The sequence below is a fragment of the Emys orbicularis genome, chromosome 15, assembly GCF_028017835.1.
Source record: "Emys orbicularis isolate rEmyOrb1 chromosome 15, rEmyOrb1.hap1, whole genome shotgun sequence".
NCBI classification, from domain to species: Eukaryota; Metazoa; Chordata; order Testudines; family Emydidae; genus Emys; species Emys orbicularis.
In genome coordinates this window covers 29,048,472-29,071,302 of record NC_088697.1, presented here as the reverse complement: position 1 = coordinate 29,071,302, position 22,831 = coordinate 29,048,472, and the positions used below count along the sequence as shown (strand labels likewise).

At 42.9% G+C, this 22,831-nt stretch overlaps 1 protein-coding gene across 1 annotated transcript in view; it reads right to left on the bottom strand.

Moving 5' to 3' along the window:
* SIK2 (salt inducible kinase 2) overlaps positions 1 to 22,831 on the bottom strand; it is a 101,948-nt gene that overhangs the window by 32,706 nt on the left and 46,411 nt on the right. Inside the window, 1 exon segment of the mRNA XM_065417006.1 lies at positions 17,460 to 17,621. Coding sequence (XP_065273078.1) covers positions 17,460 to 17,621 — 162 coding nt within the window.

Genomic DNA, 22,831 nt, shown 5'->3' with positions numbered 1-22,831 from the left:
TTGTACTGTGGTGTCTAGGAAGTGGACCTCCCGTGTAGATTGGTCCAGGCTGAGGTTGATGGTGGGGTGGAAGCTGTTGAAATCATGGTGGAATTCTTCCAGGGTCTCCTTCCCATGGGTCCAGATGATGAAGATGTCATCAATGTAGCGTAGGTAGAGAAGGGGCGTGAGTGGACGAGAGCTGAGGAAGCGTTGTTCCAGGTCAGCCATAAAAATGTTGGCATATTGTGGGGCCATGCGGGTGTCCATGGCGGTGCCACTGGTCTGGAGGTATATATTGTCACCAAATTTGAAATAATTGTGCGTGAGGATAAAGTCACAGAGCTCAGCAACAAGTTGTGCTGTGTCATCATCAGGGATACTGTTCCTGACAGCTTGTATTCCATCTGTGTGTGGGATGTTTGTGTAGAGAGCCTCTACATCCATGGTGGCTAGGATGGTATTTTCTGGGAGGTCACCAAGGCATTGTAGTTTTCTCAGGAAATCAGTGGTGTCACGGAGATAGCTGGGAGTGCTGGTGGCGTAGGGTCTGAGTAGGGAGTCCACATATCCAGACAGTCCTTCAGTGAGAGTGCCAATGCCCGAGATGATGGGGCATCCAGGATTTCCAGGTTTGTGGATCTTGGGTAGTAGATAGAATAACCCCGGTCGGGGCTCTAAGGGTATGTTGATTTGTTCCGGTGTTAGTGTAGGGAGTGTCCTGAGTAGATGGTGCAGTTTCTTAGGCTAGGTCTACACTACCCGCCTGAATCGGCGGGTAGAAATCGACCTCTCGGAGATCGAATTATCGCGTCTCGTCAGGACACGACAATCGATCCCCGAATCGACGCTCTTACTCCACCAGCGGAGGTGGGAGTAAGCGCCGTCGACGGGAAGCCGCGGAGGTCGATTTTGCCGCCGTCCTTACAGCGGGGTAAGTCAGCTGCGATACGTCGAATTCAGCTACGCTATTCGCGTAGCTGAATTTGCGTATCTTAAATCGACCCCCACCGTAGTGAAGACCTGCCCTCAGTGTATTCCTCAGTGGGATCTGAGGAAAGTGGCCTGTAGAATTTGGTATTGGAGAGTTGTCTGGCAGCCTCCTTCTGGTAGTCAGACGTGTTCATGATGACAACAGCACCTCCTTTATCAGCCTCTTTGATGATAATGTCAGGGTGGTTTCTGAGGCTGTGGATGGCATTGCGTTCTGCACGACTTAGGTTATGAGGCAAGCAATGTTGTTTTTCCACAATTTCTGCCTGTGCACGTCGGCGGAAGCATTCTATGTATAGGTCCAGACTGTCATTTCGACCCTCAGGAGGAGTCCATGTGGAGTTCTTCTTCCTGTGTTGTTGGTGGGAGGGTATCTGTGTATCAGTGCGCTGTTCAGTGTTATCTTGAAAGTATTCTTTGAGTCCGAGGCGGCGAAAGTAGGCTTCCAGATCACCGCAGAACTGTATGATGTTCGTGGGAGTGCTGGGGCAAAAAGAGAGTCCCCGAGATAGGACAGACTCTTCTGCTGGGTTGAGTGTGTAGCTGGATAAATTGATGATATTGCTGGGTTTCTGTTAGTCTTAAAGGTGCCACAGGACCCTCTGTTGCTTTTTACAGATTCAGACTAACACGGCTACCCCTCTGATATCTTAATAGTAGAAACTTATAACTTTACATACAACGTTGCCACACACATTTTACCAGGACAATAATGATCAGCAAAGTATGAGTTTTCAAATGATACCCCACAAAGCATATTTTGTACAAAATTTATCATAGTCCTGTAAAAAGGGTGAATATACAGATTCACACAGGTCTACATTAGAAAATTAGGTCAATTTATGTGTGTCAGTCAGTCGGGTGTGAAAAAACCACCCCCCTGAGCAGCATTGTTAAGCTGACTTAAGTCCCCATGTAGACAGCACTAAGGTGATAGAACATTTTTTCCATCAACCTAGCTACTGTCTCTTGGGGAGGTGGATTATGTACACCAACAGGAGAACCCCCCACCCCATTGGTATAGGTAGTATCTACACTTAAGCGCTACAGCAGCACAGATGTGCCGCTGTAGCATTTTAAGGGTAGACACTCCGAGACATGTAACAATAGCAGGTCACAGGCAATCTAAGGCCCACAATCCAATATACTGTGCAGAACTTCATATATGCTCAGCTTTAGTCTAACTTGGTGTTAGCCATTGTTTAGCTGCTCCTTGAAGTAGTGATCCTGCTAACTTTTCCAGAGAATAACAAGCCATACAATATAAGATTTCAGCTTGTATTTTTTCAGGTGATAAAGCTTTACCCTCCTAAGTAGCTGAGCTTTCAATGTGTAACTGTACACTGGTGTGTTGGGAAATTCTGTGAAAGTCAACAGTGTTGATTTATAGTTATCAGGCTGTTGATTTAGTCCTATCAACCGCTGAATACCTCAGAGGCATGTGAATACCATGTGGCGGTGATCAGCAGATAGCTTCACTGATAAACACTGTGGTTAGTAGACATTGTACAGGCATCACTGATACCACTTCATTTTGCTCTATTTGCATATGTTGTATTATGTTTGGGAAAGGACTCGGATCTCGCCTCATATGACGTGTGCTACAAAACCATATAAAGACCCTGCAAGTCACAAGCACAGCAACACAGCGTTACTGTTAACTATATGAAAACACAAACTAATCCCACAGTCAGAGGAATTGACAATTTTAGATAAAACTAACCTTGCTCTGGAGTGGCACGTATGTGGAATTGGAATTGCAAGATTTATTTTCAGTGTAGAATAAAGGTATGTGTATTTCTCTAACATAAGGCTACAAGATTCTCCTAGGGTTTATCTACTCTTCAGCTGGGCGTGAGCCTCCCACCCTGGATACACAGACCAGCAGGAGCAGGGCTTGAACTAGAGTGCTAAAAATAGCAGTGTGGACATACCCTTAGAGCTCATTTAATTTTCTCTAACTTTATGTACTGTAATGTGTCAATCAACTGTGATGAAATTTAGCAGAACCAACCACTGAAACAATAAAATCTGAGTCAGTGGGTCACAGAACTTCAACAAGATTCCTGTAATATCAGGGTAGTGGCAAGCTTTTAGTGTAGATTACATCTTAATAGAAAGACTGTCTCCTGGATACCCCCACTCCCATTCATGATAGCATAGCATCATTAGTAGCTACAACAACTGCTTATTTGTAAAGTACCATCCACAAAATAGTCAATGTATTTTTTACTGTTTATTAATTAAATATAGCATCTGGGAACAAAGAAAGCCAATGCCACATGGCCAGTCAGCTCTCTTTAGAACACAATATTGAAATCACTGCAGCAGGAAACATGGTTTAAGGTGATGCAAACATTAAGTCAATATTCACCCAGTATGACTATTCAAGGGGAACTCCTCCCATAAACTGGCCTTTTAATATGGCCTGTTTTGTGGCCTATCTGGTCCACGTGAGCAATTGAAGTGTGTAGTTCATTCTCATTACAAACGCAACCCATGCCATTTCCTCCTCACCTTATCCCTCTCCTCCTTCCACTCACCCACTGTTATCTTGGGTTTGGTACTGGACACAGACAAAGGAAGTAAATTTCTACACTAACTTACACTTAGACTACTTCTGAACTGACCTCACTCCTTGTTACATCAAGTTTAATAATACTTTGCACCTTTATAGTATAACTCCTTCCATCCAAGAATCTCAAAGCATTTATTATTCAGCTTGTCTTACCTTATAGGGGGTGTTTTGATGATAAATATCCCTATTTTACAGATGAGGAATCTGAGGCAGAGATTAACTGATTTGCCCAAGATCCCACACTGAGTTAGTAATCATGATTAAATGGCTGATCATCTCCTAAGGCTAAAACAGAAATCAGTGTCTCTCTCCTTAGAACCTTTGTCTGGACATTCCCAAGCACAGAAACCCAGCGGTATTCCTGAAATTATGCTTTGCTCCACCCTCTCTTACACTTACATACCATTTCATTAAATGGATTGTGGGCCACCTTTCTATCACTCCAATTCACAGGATATGCTCAGGGAACACCACACTCAGATGACTCCAACGCATCAGGACTCAAGGGGAACTGCCAAGTCCAGTTTCCTTTTATAAACATTAGCCTTGTGCCTTTTTGCTCGGCTGGAACCATATGGTCCCCACCTATTTCTTTATCGTCTCATGCACCGCTCACAAATTGATTTTCTTCTTTATATAAGCCATCCATCCTGTTCAAGACACACCACAGAACTTGCAGTCATGAGAGAAGGACAAGACTAAAGGTAATCATTTGGTGGCATTTTTATTAATAACCAAACACCACCAACAACCATCACAACATTGGAATTCTGTTTGCTTTGATATTGCATTAAGTCACCCTCAACCCATCTCAAATTAACCGTACCCAATATCCCCACCAATAAGAAAACAGACACTAGTCGTATCCCAGGGTTCTCTTGTTGGGAAACAAGAGTAAGAGGTGTCAATGGATGGGCTGCCTTTGTGCAATCTTCCACAACGCCTTTATGAATTGAATACTCTCCCTCAACTGATCTAGGTGGTCACTACCGCCTTCTTCATCTTTCTCCTCCAGACCCACCGCTGTCAAAATGCTTACAAGAATATAGCCAGTTAACATTGGTTAAGTCAAAGGGGTAGTTGAGGATTATGGATTTTTATTGTGGGGGGGGGGGCCGCGAAATGTATACATTCTGTGTTTTATACTGCTCCTCTATATTTCATATACTACTTGTCTTCTCAGATAGTTAGCTCCTCACAAGAGGGATTATGTCTTCACATGAGTTTGAACAGCCCTAGCACATTGATGGTGCTACCAGAATTCAGATACTAGAACACTTTCATTTTTGTAGAAGAAAACAATAATTTGCTCTTCCTTCAAAACCTGTGTATATGAACACTACGTGGGTTCCCTTCAATTGGTATTTAACTATTGGATTAGGTATACAGCATGAGCCATCTTTATTATAAATCAAATAGACCATCTCATAAAACTGAAATGTAGCATAGGGTGGATTAGCCATTGCTTGGAATCTTTGAATTAAGATTAGATCTGTTTCTAGAAGATAAGATGTAGCTGAACCACAAATTATTAGGTTTATGCAGGAATTAGGGGGTAACATCCTATAGCATCTTTCACAGGGGCGGGCAAACTTTTTGGTCTGAGGGCCACATCGGGTTTCCAAAATTTTATGGAGGGCCGATTAGGGGAGGCTGTGCCTCGCCAAACAGCTAGGCGTGGCCCGGCTCCTTCCCCCTATCAGACCCCCCCTGCTTCTTGCCCCCTGACGGCCCCCCCAGGACTCCTGCCCCATCCAACCGCCCCTGTCCCCTGACTGCCCCCACCCCAACTGCCCCCCACCACCCCATCCAGCCCCTCCTCTCATTCCTGACTGGCACCCCGGGACCCCTGCCCCCATTCAATCCCTCTGTTCCCTGCCCTCTCACCACCACCCCAAACTCCCCTTCCCTCTATCCAACCCCCCCTGAGCACGCTGCCTGGAGCACCAGTGGCTGGCGGTGCTACAGCCGCGCCGCCCAGAGCACCAGGACAGGCAGCCACGCCGCCCGACTTGAGCCAGCCACGCCACAGCACAGAGCTCCGGGTCAGGCCGCGGCTCTGCAGCTGCGCTGCCCAGTGAGAGCTTGCTGCCCCGCCGCCCAGAGCATTACGCTGGTGGCGCAGTGAACTGAGGCTGCAGGGGAGAGGGAACAGCAGGGGAGGGGCCAGCCTGCCGGGGCCAGGAGCTCAGGGGCTGGGCAGGAGGGTCCCGCAGGCTGGAGGTAGCCCGCGGGCCACAGTTTGCCCACCTTTGGTCTATCATGAAGGAAGTCAGATTAGATAATCACAATGGCCCCCTTCTGGCTTTAAAATCCATGCATCCATCTGTTGGTCATTACATATCAATCATCGTCTCTGTGCCGGTCTTTTGCACAGAATTGTCAAATTGAAAAATGTGCAGAAAACATGGGAAATTTTTGTATTATTTTTATGAAGTGTCTGTGTGACTTGGTTTCCCCACTCACTATTTTATTGCTGCCCCTTTGGTAGTAAGGGGTTAATTTCTTTCCAAAGAAGGGGGAATATGCAATGAATTGACTGGGTGCGGGTCCTGTAGACATGTCTAGGTTGGTATGATTGGACTATCAAGAACTCTCAACATATGAAGAGAGCTACTTTGGGAGACACAATGGAGACCCATGACTGAACCATTAACATTTAAAAACTGCATAACTGTTAACTGCCAGCCAAAGGGACCTGCTGGATGTGGATGGACAATTACTTGTCTGACCGCAACTCCTTCCCAAGGGAAGGCATACATGAGAATGCAGTGCGACTGGGACTCACTCCAGATGAAGAACTAAAATGCCAGGAGAGGGCAGTAAGAATCCTGCTCTTCCAGCAAATGGAGTAATTCAATCTGGGCCCACTGGGCAGGGACAGGGAGGTTTGCTACAGGAAAGCACTGCCCGCCTGTCTTCCAGGCCAGGGCAAAGAGGGTTCACATCTACACAGCGCAAAAAAAAAACCCCACAACCCACAACTGGTGGCAATGAGTCTCAGAGCCTGGGTCAACTGATTTGAGCTAGTGGGGCTTGTACTGCAAGACTAAAAATAGCAGGGTAGATGTTTGGGCTTGGGCTGGAGCCTGAACAGGAGAGAGACTCAGAGCCTGTGCTCCCGAGTCTCTCCCTCTTTGCCGGGTTCGAAGTTTCGTCTCCAGCCCGAGCACGCATGTCTGCTATTTTTAGCCCCATAGTTGACCCAGGCTATGAGACTCACTGCCAATGTTTTATTTGTTTGTTTTTTGCTGTGTAGATGTACCCAGAGGGGCCCACTTAACTAAGCAAGGAGGAGCTGGCAAGTTAGGGCAGGACATGCATTTAGGCTTTGCCTCACCACTGTCCCTAAATACTGTATTCCAGTTCACAAATAATGTCTTGTTTTGAAAAGGCTGTTCTGTATCACTGCAAATATCTGCTGGTTGCATTGCTCCTAAGAGGGGAAGTCTCCAGTGGGTCCAAGCTCATTTGGACCAGTTCAAGGAGTCACACTGAGAAACAGAGATGCTGAAGCCAAAAATCCAATCTTGGAGTCATGGGGCTCCCCCCCTTGGGAAGAGTGGAGGCCCAGGGCCTATCACATACACTTCCAGAAAGCCCATACAAAAGTCAGAGGCACAGCGTATCTTGTGGATCCATGACATCATCACATTTTGAAAACATGCAAAAAGCCAGACAAGCTAGCCAGACAGGCACCCAAGCAGAGTCTCTTTTCAATGGCCCTGTGGTACATCATTGTCAGCTGGAGAGACAAGGGATCAATATCAATCCAGCTCTGTATCTGAGTGCAAAGCACAGAACGTAAAGTTCATGCCACATTTCCCTTTCTCCCTCCCCGAGACCCAATAATTGCAAAATACGTTGTGATAAATACTTAATAAAATAGTATAGATGAGAAAAAAAAAACCCACCACCCAGTCACTGTTTCTCGCCTGCCTTATTCCTATTACAGCCAGACTTGTGTTGTGAAATTTTTAATTCACTTTGACACAGTTTTTCTTCACACATTATTGGCTTAGCAACCTTGACAATACTTCAGGAGACGTGAGGCAATTTCTTTCCTCAGAAGCATTTTGCCATCTGTGTAGGTGTCATTAAGTCTGAACTCTCCCCTCAGTTATCTTGAATTTGTCAGATCAGTTAAGATCTCCAAGAGTCTCTTAGCACTGCAGATAGATACCAGTCTTTTGCCAAGAATTGCAGTGTTGTTCAGGTGCCATTATTAGGAATTTTCCATATCAGACCACAAGTACTTTCAAAGGGGTAAAATTACAGTGACTTGACTTGCAGAAAAATGTACAAGGTGCTGTTACAATTCCCAAAGAAAGCAAAAATTAGGCCTGGTCGGCACTTAAAACTTAGATCAACCTAGCTATGTCGCTCAGGGCTATGAAAACATTCACGCCCAGTGTGCCATAGTTAGGTCAGCCTAAGCCCCAGTGTACGTTGACGACCTAACTGTGTCTATCTACTGCCTCTCGGAGAGCTGGATTAACAATTTTATTAAAGTTAATGTTAAACAAAAATTATGTAATACATAGGATGAGAAAAGAGTGTCTGTACATCTGGGTACAGTGCTTAGATTATCCACAAATACAATTTGTTTTTAAAGTCATATGATACATAGAGTACATAATCAGCAATAATTCAAGTTTAGGTGAATACATTTAAGAATACAGTTTGGATATGAGCATCCAAGTATTCAGGTACATCACTCATGAGAAGTTGTACAGAGATTTGGTTGTGGAAAGCAAAATATATCAATGAATGGAGACTGTCCCTCAGTAATTGAGAATTAGGGTAGGTTGTCCAGTTAGGAAATACAATCTATCAGGGAAGTCTTTCAGTTACTTTCCTTGCTGTGCTTATCGTCGGCACTCCAGCTCATCCTTCCTGGTATTGTCGATGTCCAGTGACGTGTTCTATGTAGATGTCCCTCGACCATCTGACGACGTCCGACACCATGAGTTGCCGCATCAGACGAGCGTAGCGTTGCCTGATTCCGCATTCCCGCAACACTCACTCGTTACTGGGGTCCCATACGCAAAAGGCTCACACGATCAGCGTGTCTCAGAACCTGGTAACCCGTAGCTCTCAAGGTGTTGGCCAGAGGGGCATATTTCTCCACCTTTCAAGCTCGGGCATCGTGGAAGGCTGGGGTCCTGTTCTTGAAGGGCACTGTGGCGTCCACCATGATGATCTTCTTCCAGTCGGTCGCAGTTGGCTGTCCACTCTGGGAATGGTGGAATTCACGGCAACCTTCCCTATGGGTGGTGGGATGGCTTTGATCAGGCGATCTTGGATGGCGTTGTGTTGCAGCTGCCAGGCTCTGGAATGGGGCTTGCAGCTACACAGGACGTGGGGTAGTGTCTCGTGGGCATAGCCACCCTTCCTACATCGCTTGTCCCAATTCCCGTGGCGGACGACTCCGTTCAGAGGAACACAGTTGAGCCGGGCCCCATGGATGAATCTCCAGTTGGCAAATTGGCTGAAGCTGCCCCCGGGGAGGAAGTGGTTGCTGGTGTCCCACTTTGCATGTCACCTCGAACACTTTGCCCTGGTCCGGCTTGTGCTTCAGGTTTTCCACATACTGGCAGCAGATGGCATCCTTCAGGGTCCTCTCCAGCATGGTTCTAGTTTTTGGAGTGAGGATAACTACACTGATGAAAAATCTCCTTCTGCTGATGTAGGAAGTGTCTGCACTACAGCAGCTGTGCTGCTGTAGCATGGGTAATGTAGGCAGAGCCTAAGTTTGAAGTTTTTTTAAAATTCTTAACTAATTTAGACTATGTTCTGATATACTACCTGTTTCCACTCTGGGTACTTACTAGAATATGTTGCTGTATTCATATAATTTTAAGCTCTAAGTTTTACAAAAGGTGCCAGAATACCTCCAGACAGCCTTGTCTTGAAAAAATTAAACTAGTTGTTTATAACAATACAGAGTCCATATAAAACATTCTCTTGTTTGCAGTGATAATATTTTAGTAAGCATCTTAATGAATCCAGGAAGGGATCCAGATAAGGTCAGAGCTCAAGACCATTAAAATAAAGGTTACTCAACTGTAACTTGGGTTTTCTGAACAACAAAAGAAGAGAGAGGGCCTTTACACTGGGTTGGTCAGGTGTAAAAAAATGTCTCTTTTTCTAGGGCATGAAGGATTCTTGAGATTCTCCTCTCAGAACTCTGTAAAGTATTGACGTTATATAACCAAATACTCATTGTTTTTATTTAAGATTCACTAAATCTACACCAAGGGCAAGTAGGTTTTATAACTAGACAGCATGGCCCTTGCAAGACTTTGGCCTCCTGCTCCCCATTTGGTCAGTGGTACGACACATCCAGAATTTATACTACCCCGGATGCTAAGACAGACTGTGGCCGAGTGGTGTGGGTAGCAGTACTTCTTTTCCACAACAGAGAAACTGGGATTTGGGGAGACGTTTATGTCCTGCATAGAGCCACTGTATAGATTCCCCAAGAATGTCCCTTTTGGTTAACGATGGAAAATCTCAATCTTATTTTCTGAAGAACTGGACTAGACAGGGTTGTCTACTATCTTGCTGACCCCAAACACTAGCTGTTTTTCAAGGTTTCTCTCTGAACAACACTGAGTACAGAGTTGCCATATATGCAGATTACATACTGCTTATCATCTCCAATCCTACAACCTCAATTCCTTCCCCTTCAGTTCCTGAGGAACATACATCTCTCTCTGATTTTAAAGTAAATGTTGGAAAATGGCATGCATTGGCAATAGGGTACAGCCCAAGTCGGACACCTACTAACTCAGATTGGATTTCTTCATGTAACGCAAATCTCAGATACTTAGGGATACATATTCCAGCAAATGGCTCAGATCTTTACAAATCCAACACATTCCACTGTTGGACAAGATAATTACCTGTTTGGATAAGTGTCTGGAGTTCAATGTCAGCTGTTGGGCCATATCTTTGTAATAAAAAACTACCCCTTTCTTATTTTCTCTAGGTTTCTAGAATTGTCTTCTAATTTTTTTAAAAAATGTAAAACCCACATATTAATACCATTGTTAAAAATTTATTTGAATTAAAAAAAACCCACCCAGACTTAGACAGAGCATTGTATATGGCCTCACATTTAAGGTATACCATTGGGCTGTTTGATTTATTTATTTTTAGTTTGATTGGTTTGCTTTGATAAGAGCATTAGAGTGACTGGTACTCAAGTAAATACAAAACAAACAATAGGTTTTTTCTTCATTTCTATGTTTTTGTGTTTTGTAATTGCTGTTCCATTATAATCAGACTTCATCCTGGATCAGAGATGATCCCTTTAATATAACATGAATTTTGTTAATATTTCTTGTTCCAGATCTAGCAATCAGATTTAAAGAATATTAGTGTTCTTCAAGAGAAAGCCCTCCATCGAGCATATGCCATCCTGAGAATCTTAGGAGGGCTGCAATTGGACCCGCTATAAGGGCTGAGATTATACAATGGAGTGATCTTTATCTTCTTAACCTTTGCCCGCATCTGTGCTTCAGATATACGATCATTCACAGTTTTGTTTTCAGTTGTATAAACTGTATGTTCCTGCAGTCTGCAAATCTTGGTCTGAATGATCTTGGCATTTTGTTTCTTTTCCTTGTTACCCCTTTAAAATAATAAACTACTTAAACTAAAAAAAAATCTTGAATCAAAGAGGAGTAATTTTTGTCTTTACATAATTTAAATGAGCATCTGTTAAAAAAAGGAAACAATGGAGTAAGGTTTTAAACCAGTTTTCAAGCTGAAAAATGGAAGCTATTTCCCAGAAATAAGAGAACCTCTGCAATATTTGCTGTGCATCCAACACTCTGAGGTGGGCTGTAATTCACAGATTTAAGAATCCTCCTGCTGAAGAGCAAATAGCTTCAGGGTTAAATTAATCCACTTTTTAAAAATTACCAACAGAATTCAACCTGCCTGGCTTCATGGAGGCACACGGATCTTTAATTATGATGGTAATACGAGTGAAGGAGATAATTTTGAGAGAGCTGCTGATAAAGAAAAGGTATGAGTGCGGTAGAAACAAACCTGACCCACTTCATGAACTGAATACTGATCAGCCATTCTGACGTCAATGCATATTTTACTGTCCACCAGCAAGACAAGCCAGCAGCGCACTCTACTTCAAAATAATAGTCACTCCTACCTGATTTGGTTCAACCACAATTGCGATCAAGTTCATGTGATCTCTGCAGACTCAGTCTATAAAAGATCCTAATCCAAGCTCTCATGGGCTGGAAGTATACAGAGAGCTTCTCATTGTTTCACCCTAGTTCAAAGCTATGCTTATTTTCCACAGACCTTTACAGAGCGCACAGATTTTATTTGGTGGAGCCATAGTGCAGAAGCAGTCAATCTGCACTCTGGCCCTCACAGACCCTCCAAAACCAAGTAAGCTCAAAGAAGAATAAAAATAGTTTGACTTTTTTCTGAGGCAAACCATTTCTGATAAAAACAAACGGGATTGTCTGGTTAGCACTAAAAAATAATGCAGGGTAAAATCTGAAGGAGAATGCATTAGTGTAACAGCCCTAACCCCATCCCTCCCCAAGCAGACATTTTATGTGGTCAGTATAGAAAGCCCTTTGTTTTCAATTTTTACCAGAAAATTCCCAGGTTCTGTAAAAGCGATTATTTGGTTTTTACCAATTTTCACCCAATTTTTTGGATCACTAAAGTACATGAAAATACTGATTATGTTAAGGAAATTCAAAGCATTAGGTAGGTGCAATTATGTTAATAATAAATTAGTGTAAGTGTAAATACAAGGCTGTATGTTAAAGTAAGGCAACATACACAATGTAAGGAAGATACACACACGTGTGCATATGTGTATGTACTGTTAATGTACAGTTCATGAAATCAACCACAGCATTTAACTTTTTACTTTCAATACTCTTACTTTTCTCTATTTGTTGCTTTTTTCTGTTCTCCCATCCCCCAATATTAACCCAGATGCTTACTCAGAAAACTGATAACTTTTTGCACCAATTTCCACCCATTTTAAATTTTTTGTAATGAACATGATAAATTCCTTCGTAATTTTAAACAAAATAAAAAAAAATGGAGGGCCTTGTTAATATATGTATGTTTGTTATTTAGGACACAGTTTGAGTTTGGATTTATTTATATATAAAAAATTCTGGAAGATAATCCCCTAGAACAATCAGTTCAGGAGTCATTGCTCCCTAGGATTAACATTTACTTATCTTACATGAAGACCCCTGTTGAGAAAAGTTCCTTGGACCTCTCTCCGTTGTTTTTTGGAGCAATTTTAAATAAAAAACCCGTAACTTGCAGTACTGCCTTTTTTTTGGGGGGGGGGAGGGGGAGCCTAAGCAGCAAGGGTGACAATCTCACAAATACTTCAGCATACATTCTTGGGAACAGGTTTTTTGGGGTCTCAGTGTCTTCACCATTGAGCTGAACCACACAGGGCAATTTTATTCCTACTTCTATATTTGACTAAGAAGTGTTCGGCCACTAAAAAGAAAAAGCTTCAGAATAAGAGCCCCAAGAGCCAGAAGCAGATTTGCCAGCAAATTAACTAGTGAGATGAACCAGCAAGTTACTGTGAAGAATGCAGCTGGGCAGTTGACTCTTTGTTCTTCCATGGCAGAACTGGATGTGTGGTTGGATTTCCCAGACGGCTGGACTGACTAGCAGAGGGAGAGCCCAAAGAATTAGTACAAAAAGCTCAATGCCATTACAACAACAATAGAACACTCTTGGAGTTAGATATCAGCTGGGTTTGGTTTTCCTCTGACTTTGCAGAACTGTCTCTCAAAATAATCAATTGCTTTAATTTGCTATTTAAAAAAAATGTACAGTATTTTCATGACAGAGAGGACTAAACTATGGGAGTTGTGCCCCTAGCTGCCTTTTGCTCTTTCTCAATTTGATGATTGGAGGCAGTTAAGAATACAGCAACTTGCATCCATCTGAGCATAAATGACCCACTGGGGAAAGGGAGAAAGGACAAGGACCTCTGTGACAACACATCACCATGCAGTTTGGGGTGAAACACTGGGTGAAATTCACTGCTCATCACTTTGTGGAATCACCATAATGTTTCTGACAGCTATGACTGTCTTCTGATTAGCCATCACTAGAGCCACTGCTGGACAAAGGGACCACTCTGGGTATGACAAAGCTGTACACAAGAATCACAGGATATGAAAAGTGTGAAGTGTGGGACTACTAGCTAACGTGGATACTTATCCACAGGCCAGCACAGTAATGAGCATTTTGACAATACAGTGATAGCACTACAGAAGATCTGAAGAGAGAGAGAGCGCCTGACATAAGCAGTAAATGGAATTGGCTAATAACTTTATAATTTCACCTTGCTTTTATTTATTTTTGAATCCTGGAGAATGCACGCTGTGAAATTCCCTATGCTAGAACAGCTCATGTCTCTAACCTTTCCTTGGCTAACAGAGCTCCTGGGATGCCTTTGAAATAGTGTTTTTGTGAACCTTTGTTGTGCTTGTGCTGGAATGTTCAGGGAGGCAAGGAACTTGCTTCCCTGCACCTCTAAGGAAATTATGAAAAGGAGACCTTCTCTGAATACAGCACACAACCTTCAAGGCAGCTCAGACCCCTGAGGAGGAAATCTGAAAAACAATCCTGGTTGAACATGGCAAACAATAGCACAAAAAAATGGCATAAAGAAAATAAAATGGAGGGAGAGGGTGGGGAAGAAGAGATGAACAGAAGAAGAGGAAATGAAAGACCATACAAATAATAGGCCAAGAATGTTCATTAATTCAGTACAGCTACTGATAGTAGATAAGTCCAAATACACTGCAATTCTGAGCTGCAAAATTTGCCCAAGTACTGCTCCAGAATTTCAGCTTTCATTCTAAAAAATAGTAATAATCGCAACAGTCATAAGTCGTTAAGTCTTATTGTGCAAAGAAAACCTTAGAAAACATGAACAGACTGCAAACCAATGGTTAAGGCTACGATTATGTCACAGAGGTAACGGAATCTGTGACTTCCATTGACCTCCGTGACATTTTCTGCCCTGGGGCTGGAGCTCCCAGCCAGTGCCACACTCACAGCTCCCAACCTGGTGGAGGGACCCTGCATGCCCAGCTGCAGCCGGCAGGACACAGCAGCCAGCGGGGACTCCCCACAGCTGCACAGCCGCAGCTGCAGGACCCTGCAGCTACCAGCTGCCCGGGGCGAGTGGACCCTGCAGCAGGGGGACCCCGGAGCTCCCACGTACCGCATCAGTGGGAGCCGCGGGAGCCCCAGCACCAGTGGGTGCTGAACCCACCTACCCCTTTTGTCAGGGATATTTCTAGTGAAAGTCAGGAAAAGGTCACAGGCTGCCGTGAATTTTTGTTTCTTTCCCGTGACCTGTCCATGACTTTTACTAAAAATATCCGTGACAAAAACTTAGCCTTACCAATGGTCAATGCAAGTCTAGATGACACAATGGTCAAAAAAAACCCAAAGAACACTCCGAGTGTCCTATCAGTGCTAGTACCGATGAAGCTGCCCAAGTGGTAGAATGAAGTTGAGAGAACTGCCTAAAACCCTCAGTATCAATTCAGGTATCTTTGTCACCAATAGCTCTGAGAGAACAATGTTAATTGCTCAATTAATTTTAATGGGGTGCTAATTCTGAAACTGAATGATACAAATTCATTCTGGACATTATTTAGTATTTCACTTTGAACTGTTTATTATAACATCCAGCTTATGCACTTGGTCCACAGTCTCAAATGGCCTTCCATACCAAAAGCCCCATTTGTCCCTTACTCCAAAACTCCCAACTTCCATGCAAAGTTACTGTAAAATCCTCCTGTTTCCTGACAACTTCAACAACAGATATGCATTTTCAATACAAAATCCTGAAACATACAAAAAAACTAAAATTTATCGAATAAAATGAAGTTTAATATCAAATGAAATTACATGGGGACTATTGCAATAACTGTGCTATTCATTTTCAGATTACATGAAATAAAAGCCTTCCATTTTTAGTTTATCTGAAGCTGCTGCAGACTTTCTAGTGTGACACAATAGAGTGCTGCAGGAATTAGGACTGCGGAGTGTACTGCCGCACCCCCTGGCTTGAAGTGGTTTCCATTATATACAGGGTTTACAGTTTGCTTCAATGGATCTCAGCACCCCCACTATAAAAATAGTTCCAGCACCCATGGCTACAAGGATGCATAAGTGTGGCCATGAAGTACACAGGACTTGACATCAAGAACCAGCTATTAATTGTCCATTTGCTCCCTTGTTTTATAGTGTTACCCTTTTTTGACCTGAGCACCTAGCCAAAGATTTGGGGTCTTGCAGATTCCAGTTAGGAGAAGAAATTGATGGAGTCAGATACCTTTGTTGTAATCTTGTTTATTTACAAAAATGTACAAAATCCTTTTTCCCCCTGAACACAGCAGGAACCAAACAGGAGACTGCTTCCTTCCTCACAGTCCCAAATCTCTCTTAGCTAGCATCAGACCCAAAAGCCCTTCCTCTAGGCTTCTCTCAGGACCACACACCAAACTTATCCAGGTTACGTCTGGAGTTTCCTTCCCTGTTTCTATGTACCTCTCTGCTTCTTGTCTCCCATCCCCAAACACTTCCTATTCAAACAATACCCAGTGAAGCCCTCCGCCCACATAATTCAAATTCACGAGTGGCCTTGGATGTGTCTTCGTTTTGGGTAGAGACAGCTAGTATTTCATGAAGGAGCTTAACTGTTCCTACTATTTTAAACGAAGGGTGGCTGTTACACCCCCAAGTTTCATGGAGGTTTAACCCAAAATATAACAATAAGGATCCTTCCATTCTTTCTTCAACCAAAAATGTCCTCCAGTATGTTTAAAACCAGCAACTAGAAATAGTCTAATGTTCTACCAGCGATATGGAACAGGCAAGCAAGCGCTGCAGGCACCACACATTGAAATTAAATACACCTCCCTTTTCATTGCTTTTTTTTGCCAATTTTAAAACAAAAATCTGTTGAGTGTCACCTTTAACACATTCCTACAGCCTTGTCCGTATGGAAAATATCAGAGATCAAGATGCATCCTGCATTATGGCAATGGCTTTTAAGCCACTGCAGGAAACCTAGGTAGGAAGTCCAACAATAAGATGATGTGATAGGGATTTGTAGCTTAAAAGAGTATCTCTACAGCTTTGTCAGCCAACTGAAAGTCTATTTGCACTTTCTTGTCAGAACTGGCAAGTTTACTTCACTGAAAACCAGCTTCTTACTGCAGAGACTCCCTCCCCCTCCCCCCCCCCGTTCCCCAGCTACTGCCAATCACAAAAGTTCTCCAAGTCAGGGTGTCACCCAACCCTTCCCTATGCTAGAGTGTCAGGGCTAAAATCAGTCTGGAAGGGTTCTTGGAATTGTAATGAAGTAACAAGCAGCAAAATTATCCCATTGCATATAACATCTGCTGTGTCTAAATTTATTAAAATGAAATCATGCATGGTAAAAAAAAATCAATAGGCTTCCACTTTGAGTTTTTTTATGTTGAAAGAAGTTATTTGATTAATTCTGTTTTAACCTGCACATCTGGCAGTGTTAATGAAGTGTCATGACACTACAAAAAAAACCAACCACTCTCCCGACCCCCACCCCCAAAAAAACACCACACCACAACTCTATACATTAGTTCCATTTTTCTGAAGACAAAAAGGAACTAAACTAGGAGTTATTTTTAGTTGGTGTTTATTGCCATCATCACAAATTACCCACAAATGTAAAATATTGCCCTCTTTTGCCTTTCCACTTCTTACTGTTAGTGGAATCATTTGAGCAACAGCAACTGATTTGTTGGAGCAGACCAGGTGCTTCCATGGGTACAAATAAGGTATTATTTAGAATCAACTGTATTCTGAGTACCTGCTATTTTGATGTTCATGTTGTTGTCGAGCAGGAGATTTTCAGCCTTGAGGTCACGGTGCACAATCTTTCGGCTATGACAATATTCCACCGCAGAGAGGATTTGCCAGAATTTGCGCCTGGCCTCGGGCTCACTCAGACGGCCATGGTTGGCAAGGTAATCTATGAAAATAATGCATGTTTCAAGGGAAATGCGATAACCCTGTGATTAAAATAATTTCTTTCAAACATTTATGACGCAGAAACAAGAGAAGGATTTTGGCCAATTTCAGACACCAACAGTTATTCACCCAAGCCCCTCTGCAAAATGGCTTCAGAGCCAGGAAAAAAAAACATTGTGCAACATAGCTCAATAGTCCCTTCCTTCAGTGATGCATGTTTTGGTTTGATATTCCCTTGTCATAAAACAGGAACTATTTCCATGGAAACAGAAGGACAGCTGCAATACATTGGCTTTTGCTATTATAATGTTTCAGCTTTGTTTCAAGATTTAGTCACCTGAAGACGACATTTACACTCCATTCTCTCTCTCTACGGATATGTCTACACTGTGCTGTAGCACCATGGCGTAGACCCTTCCTACACTGACAGGAGGTTTTTTCCCCATCAATGTAGCAATCCATCTTTCCAAGAGGCGGGAGCTAGGTCGATGGAAGAATTCTTCCACCAAACTAGCCACATCTACCTCAGGGACAAGGTCGATCCAACTATGAGGCTCAGGCACAACATTTTTCATATCCCTGAGTGACATAGGTAGGTCAATCTAATTTTTAAGTGTAGGCCAGGCCTCACAGTGAATTCTCACCACATGCAGCCTTGCTGCCTAATTATATTGTTTCCATAGAATATAGACAACCAATATCTATGCAACAACAGACCTAGCTGGACGCTGCTCCTTCTCATACCTCAGGCATTACCATCAGTGTGTTTTTATAATTAATAATTTTTGTGACAGTAAATTTAGTGCTGGACTATAGCTAGCCCTAGAAAAAGAAGTCTCTATGGATCCCCAGAACAGGAACAGCATAGGCAGCAGCTTCTATTCACTGTCCCAAGTGGAGGCCAGTCTCCAGTTCAATCCTTTCTCTCTCTCTCTTGAGGCGGTAGTGCAATTAACAGCAAAGGTGCAGTAATGATACTGGTATTACTCATGATTAAACCACAGGCAGAAGCAGATATATGTATAGCAATTTGCATGACAGACTCATTGCATCACAATAATAAATCTTTGGTGGTGGAATTCCAACAGGAGGGGCCAGTGAACAGGACATGCTTCATTATTTGCTGGATTAAACCAGTTTAAAAAATGCAAGGTGATTTATAGCTAAATGGTTAGTAGCAAGCCAAAAATAATCAACACCAATAAATTCTGAGGTTGTATTCTAGGAATATGCCTGACTCAAACATTGGACAAGTCACTACAGCTCAGAGGAGATATAGAATTTCTCTCATTAATAGAACTTATTTCTTAGAACTATTTTAAAAGGTTTTTGTGTACCATCAGATGCAGTGAAATTTTACTATGAAACGACATGGATAATTCTAATCTTTTAACTGTTCAAACAGAACAGATCTGACATTCATATATGCTCCAGCCAGGAGACTGTACAGGAATTATACTAAAAATGTCTACTTTGTTCCTTTTATATGGAACATGAACCATTCAATGCATTTCCCTCTCCCCAATCAATCTGACACACAATCATCCCAGTAACACATTAGTACATATGTTCTATGAAAACAGGAATGAAATCCAAAGAGAATGCAGGGGACAGTAATTAGTGCAACAGAAGGTCCACTAGCTGCCACAGTGAAATATTTGCTTACTGCGATATATTTTAGTTCTCAGCTGTTAGTCTAAAAGTAGCTTCTGTTAAAAAGAGGAAGAGGGAGCAGAATGATTTTTAATTTTGTCTTGACTAAGATTTGGTCCCTGGTTGTCACATCTCTAGAGTAACCTGCAGGTTTTCCATTCATTGGACATTTTCAATTTCTGTCTAAAATAAAGTAAACTAAGGAACTCTGATTAATATTGGGGTGCAGGGTTAGAGCTAGTCCCACTTTCATTTCATTTCATATAACTGATGACATAATTAGCACCAGACTAGGTGGCACAATACCTAGTGTAATATTAACATGGTTCACGTAAAATTACTTTATCATCTTTCCCATTATCATAGGAGACTGACTTTAGCAGCATGTCACATGCACACTTCCTCTTATGCACAGACCTGCTGCATCCTAACTTTGAAACAGGAGATCCAGATTTCTCATACTACTGCATTTGCTTCAGTTTTAATTTTTAAAATGCCAACAAATTTTTATTCAGGAGTACACATTAATATTAGCTAAAAAGTTTAGTTCAACAACTTTAAATAATTCAGGCTGTGTGGAGAGCATATTGTGTGTACATGTGCGCACACATGCCTTTGTGTACATTAGTTTTAAAGCATTATACTGTAAAATTTACTCCCTTCAGAGAAATAACATTTCTTATTGCCCAGAGGGATAGGAGCAGTCCAGGGCAAAATGCATTCTGGCTGGGGGCATCAGCAATGTTCTATCATGTGACGTCAACTGCAAACAAACCTTCAGTGTGTGCGTGCATGTTTAAAACCTCCTCTCCAAACAGATTTTGAATTGTTTAGTTGAACAAGTGAGAAGCATTTTTGTAGGAAACCATCATTTAGAGTTACCTGCTAAAGGACAGATTGTCCATGGCCCTTGCACAGATTCCATTAGTTGACCAGGCCTCAAGAACCTCACCCAGAAGCAGGATTGTGTGAGGCAGCCCTCTGCCTTTGCTGGTGCATAGGATACCCAGGCCACATGGGCCGCCTTCTCTTCTTTTTCTTCTGTTAAGAAAGGCTGATTCACTGACTACACTACACTAGAAAATTAGGTCAATTTAGCTACATCTCTTGGGGTGTGTAAAATCCACACACCTGAGCGGCATTGTTAAGATGACCTAAGGGTACGTCTACACTTAAAGTGCTGCAGTGGTGCGGCTGCACTGTTGTAGCTATGCCACTACAGTGCTTCATTGTAGACACTACCTACGCCAGGGGTTCTCAAACTGTGGGTCGGGAACCCAAAGTGGGTCGCGATCCCATTTTAATGGGGTCACCAAAGCTGGTGTTGGCCCTGGGCCCCAGCAAGTCTGAAGCCCAAGCCCAAGCCCCACCGCCCAGGGCTAAGGTTACATGCCGCCAGCCCAGGGCAGAAGCCCTTTGGCTTCAGCTTTGGACCCTCGCCCGGAGCGGTGGGCTCGGTCTTCAGTCCCCCCCTCTTGGGGTCATGTAGTCATTTTTGTTGTCAGAAGGGGGTCACGGTGCAATGAAGTTTGAGAACGCTGACCTATGCTAACAGGAGGGCTTCTCCAATTGGCGTAGATAATCTAGCTCCCTGAGAGGCAGTAGCTAGGTCAACGGAAGAATTCTTTTAGCAACATCTCTCAGGGGTGAGGAATTTTCACAACCCTGAGAGATGTACTTATACCAAAGTAAATTTCTAGTGTAGACCAGGCCTAAGTCCCAGAGTAGAAAATGCTAGGTCGCTGGAAGAATTCTTCCATCAACCTAGCAACTGTCTCTTGGGGAGATGGATTACCTACGCCGACAGGAGAAACTCTCACATCAGCATAGATAGGGTCTATACTGAAGCATTGCTGTAGTGCAGCTGTAGCATTTTAAGTGCAGACATACCTAGAAAAACTAACTAATTACAAACAATGATAGCACTGCTTCCCCCACCCCTGCCAGAAGGGCAGAAGGAAAGGAAAACCCACAGAGCAGGCACTGAAGACACTGGATACAATCTCCACTTGCTGTGCCATCAGTGGTTAAGACGAATTGAAGGGCAATTGGGACTACTCCCCCATTTATTACCCTCAGCACCCTCCACAAGTGGAGTGAGCAGTGAGTGGACCCTGCTTAACAGAGGACTTTGGAAGCTTATGGCATAGGTGCTTTGATCCTGAAAGTGGGGCTACATAAAGGCCACCTGAAGCAGTCGTATAGGGACTGCTCCATCTGAGAGCCTTCAAGGTGCAAATCATTCCAAAGGGATTGGAGAAGAAGTGGAAATATGTCGCAGGGAGGTGGCCAGCCACAAAGAGGGGAGCAAGGCTAAATGCCGCAACCTGGCTTTCAATCCCAACAGGTAAGAGCTGTTATGCCTCTTTGAACGGTCTATATCCATGATGGTAAATAATGACTCAAATGGGTTTAGAGAAAACTTGACTATTCTCTACTATTTTCTGCTTGGATAAATCAGAGGAGACCAAACAATATAATCTCATGTTCCTAAAATAAATTATAGCTTGGGATTTTAATACCATCATAGGCTGTTTTATAAATCTGCATCCCTGCCCCTCATTTTCATTGCTGCTCATCAATAGATGATAAATTATGGCTTATTAGCTGCTATAATGAAATATAAAGTTTGTAAAATGTGGAGGATGGTGGAGACAGTCTGCTGCCATTTGGCCGTGATCCCTGTAATGTGGCTGGAGGGGAAATTTAGCAGGAAAAAACCCAAAGAAAAAAAAAGCTTTTACATCCTGCAGGTTGCATAAGGCGCTCAAAAGACACAGACACTCTCCCCCCCAACATTAATAAACATTTCCCTCTGGCAATATTTCAGCCATACAGAATTTGTAAAAGAACAAATCTAATTTACAAACCATCAATAATAGTTAAGCTGCTTCTTTATGATGTGACATGGAATAAGTGTAACATAGCTGGCGAAAGACCATCACACACGTAAGACATATTCATGGCCAAATTCTGTTCTTCAATTACACAACTTGTAAAGCCACAGAAACGTCACTGATTTCAGTAGTATTGCTCTGGCCTTACATCGTCAGGGATGATGGATTTGGCCCTTAATGAGTAAGGAAGCATTCAGCAGCAAAACTAGGGAGGAACTGCAATCAGGTGACCTAGGAGAACTATGTTAGGGTAGAAGTGGGTTGTAGCCCACGAAAGCTTATGCTCTAATAAATTTGTTAGTCTCTAAGGTGCCACAAGTACTCCTGTTATTTATGTTAGGGTGGTAATTTAGGAAACCGTCAATTATGAGGAAGGAACTGCCAAACTGGGAGTGAACCAGCCAGTCAATATGGCAGGCAGGAGAAATTTTCAGTATCAATGAGAGTACACCCACCAGTTCCATGGAAAGTCCATACTTCCTTCCTTAAATCTGATTTAATAAGCGATCCCTTGTCCTGTTTAAAAAGTTTCCCCTCTTGTTTCACCTCACATGATAAATGGCCACATTCCTTTCCCTCAGATCCTAGCTTCAGGTCCAAGAGTTCATCATCTTATGGCTTTCATCAGAAACCTACTGCCATTCTCATAGATTTCACAGGT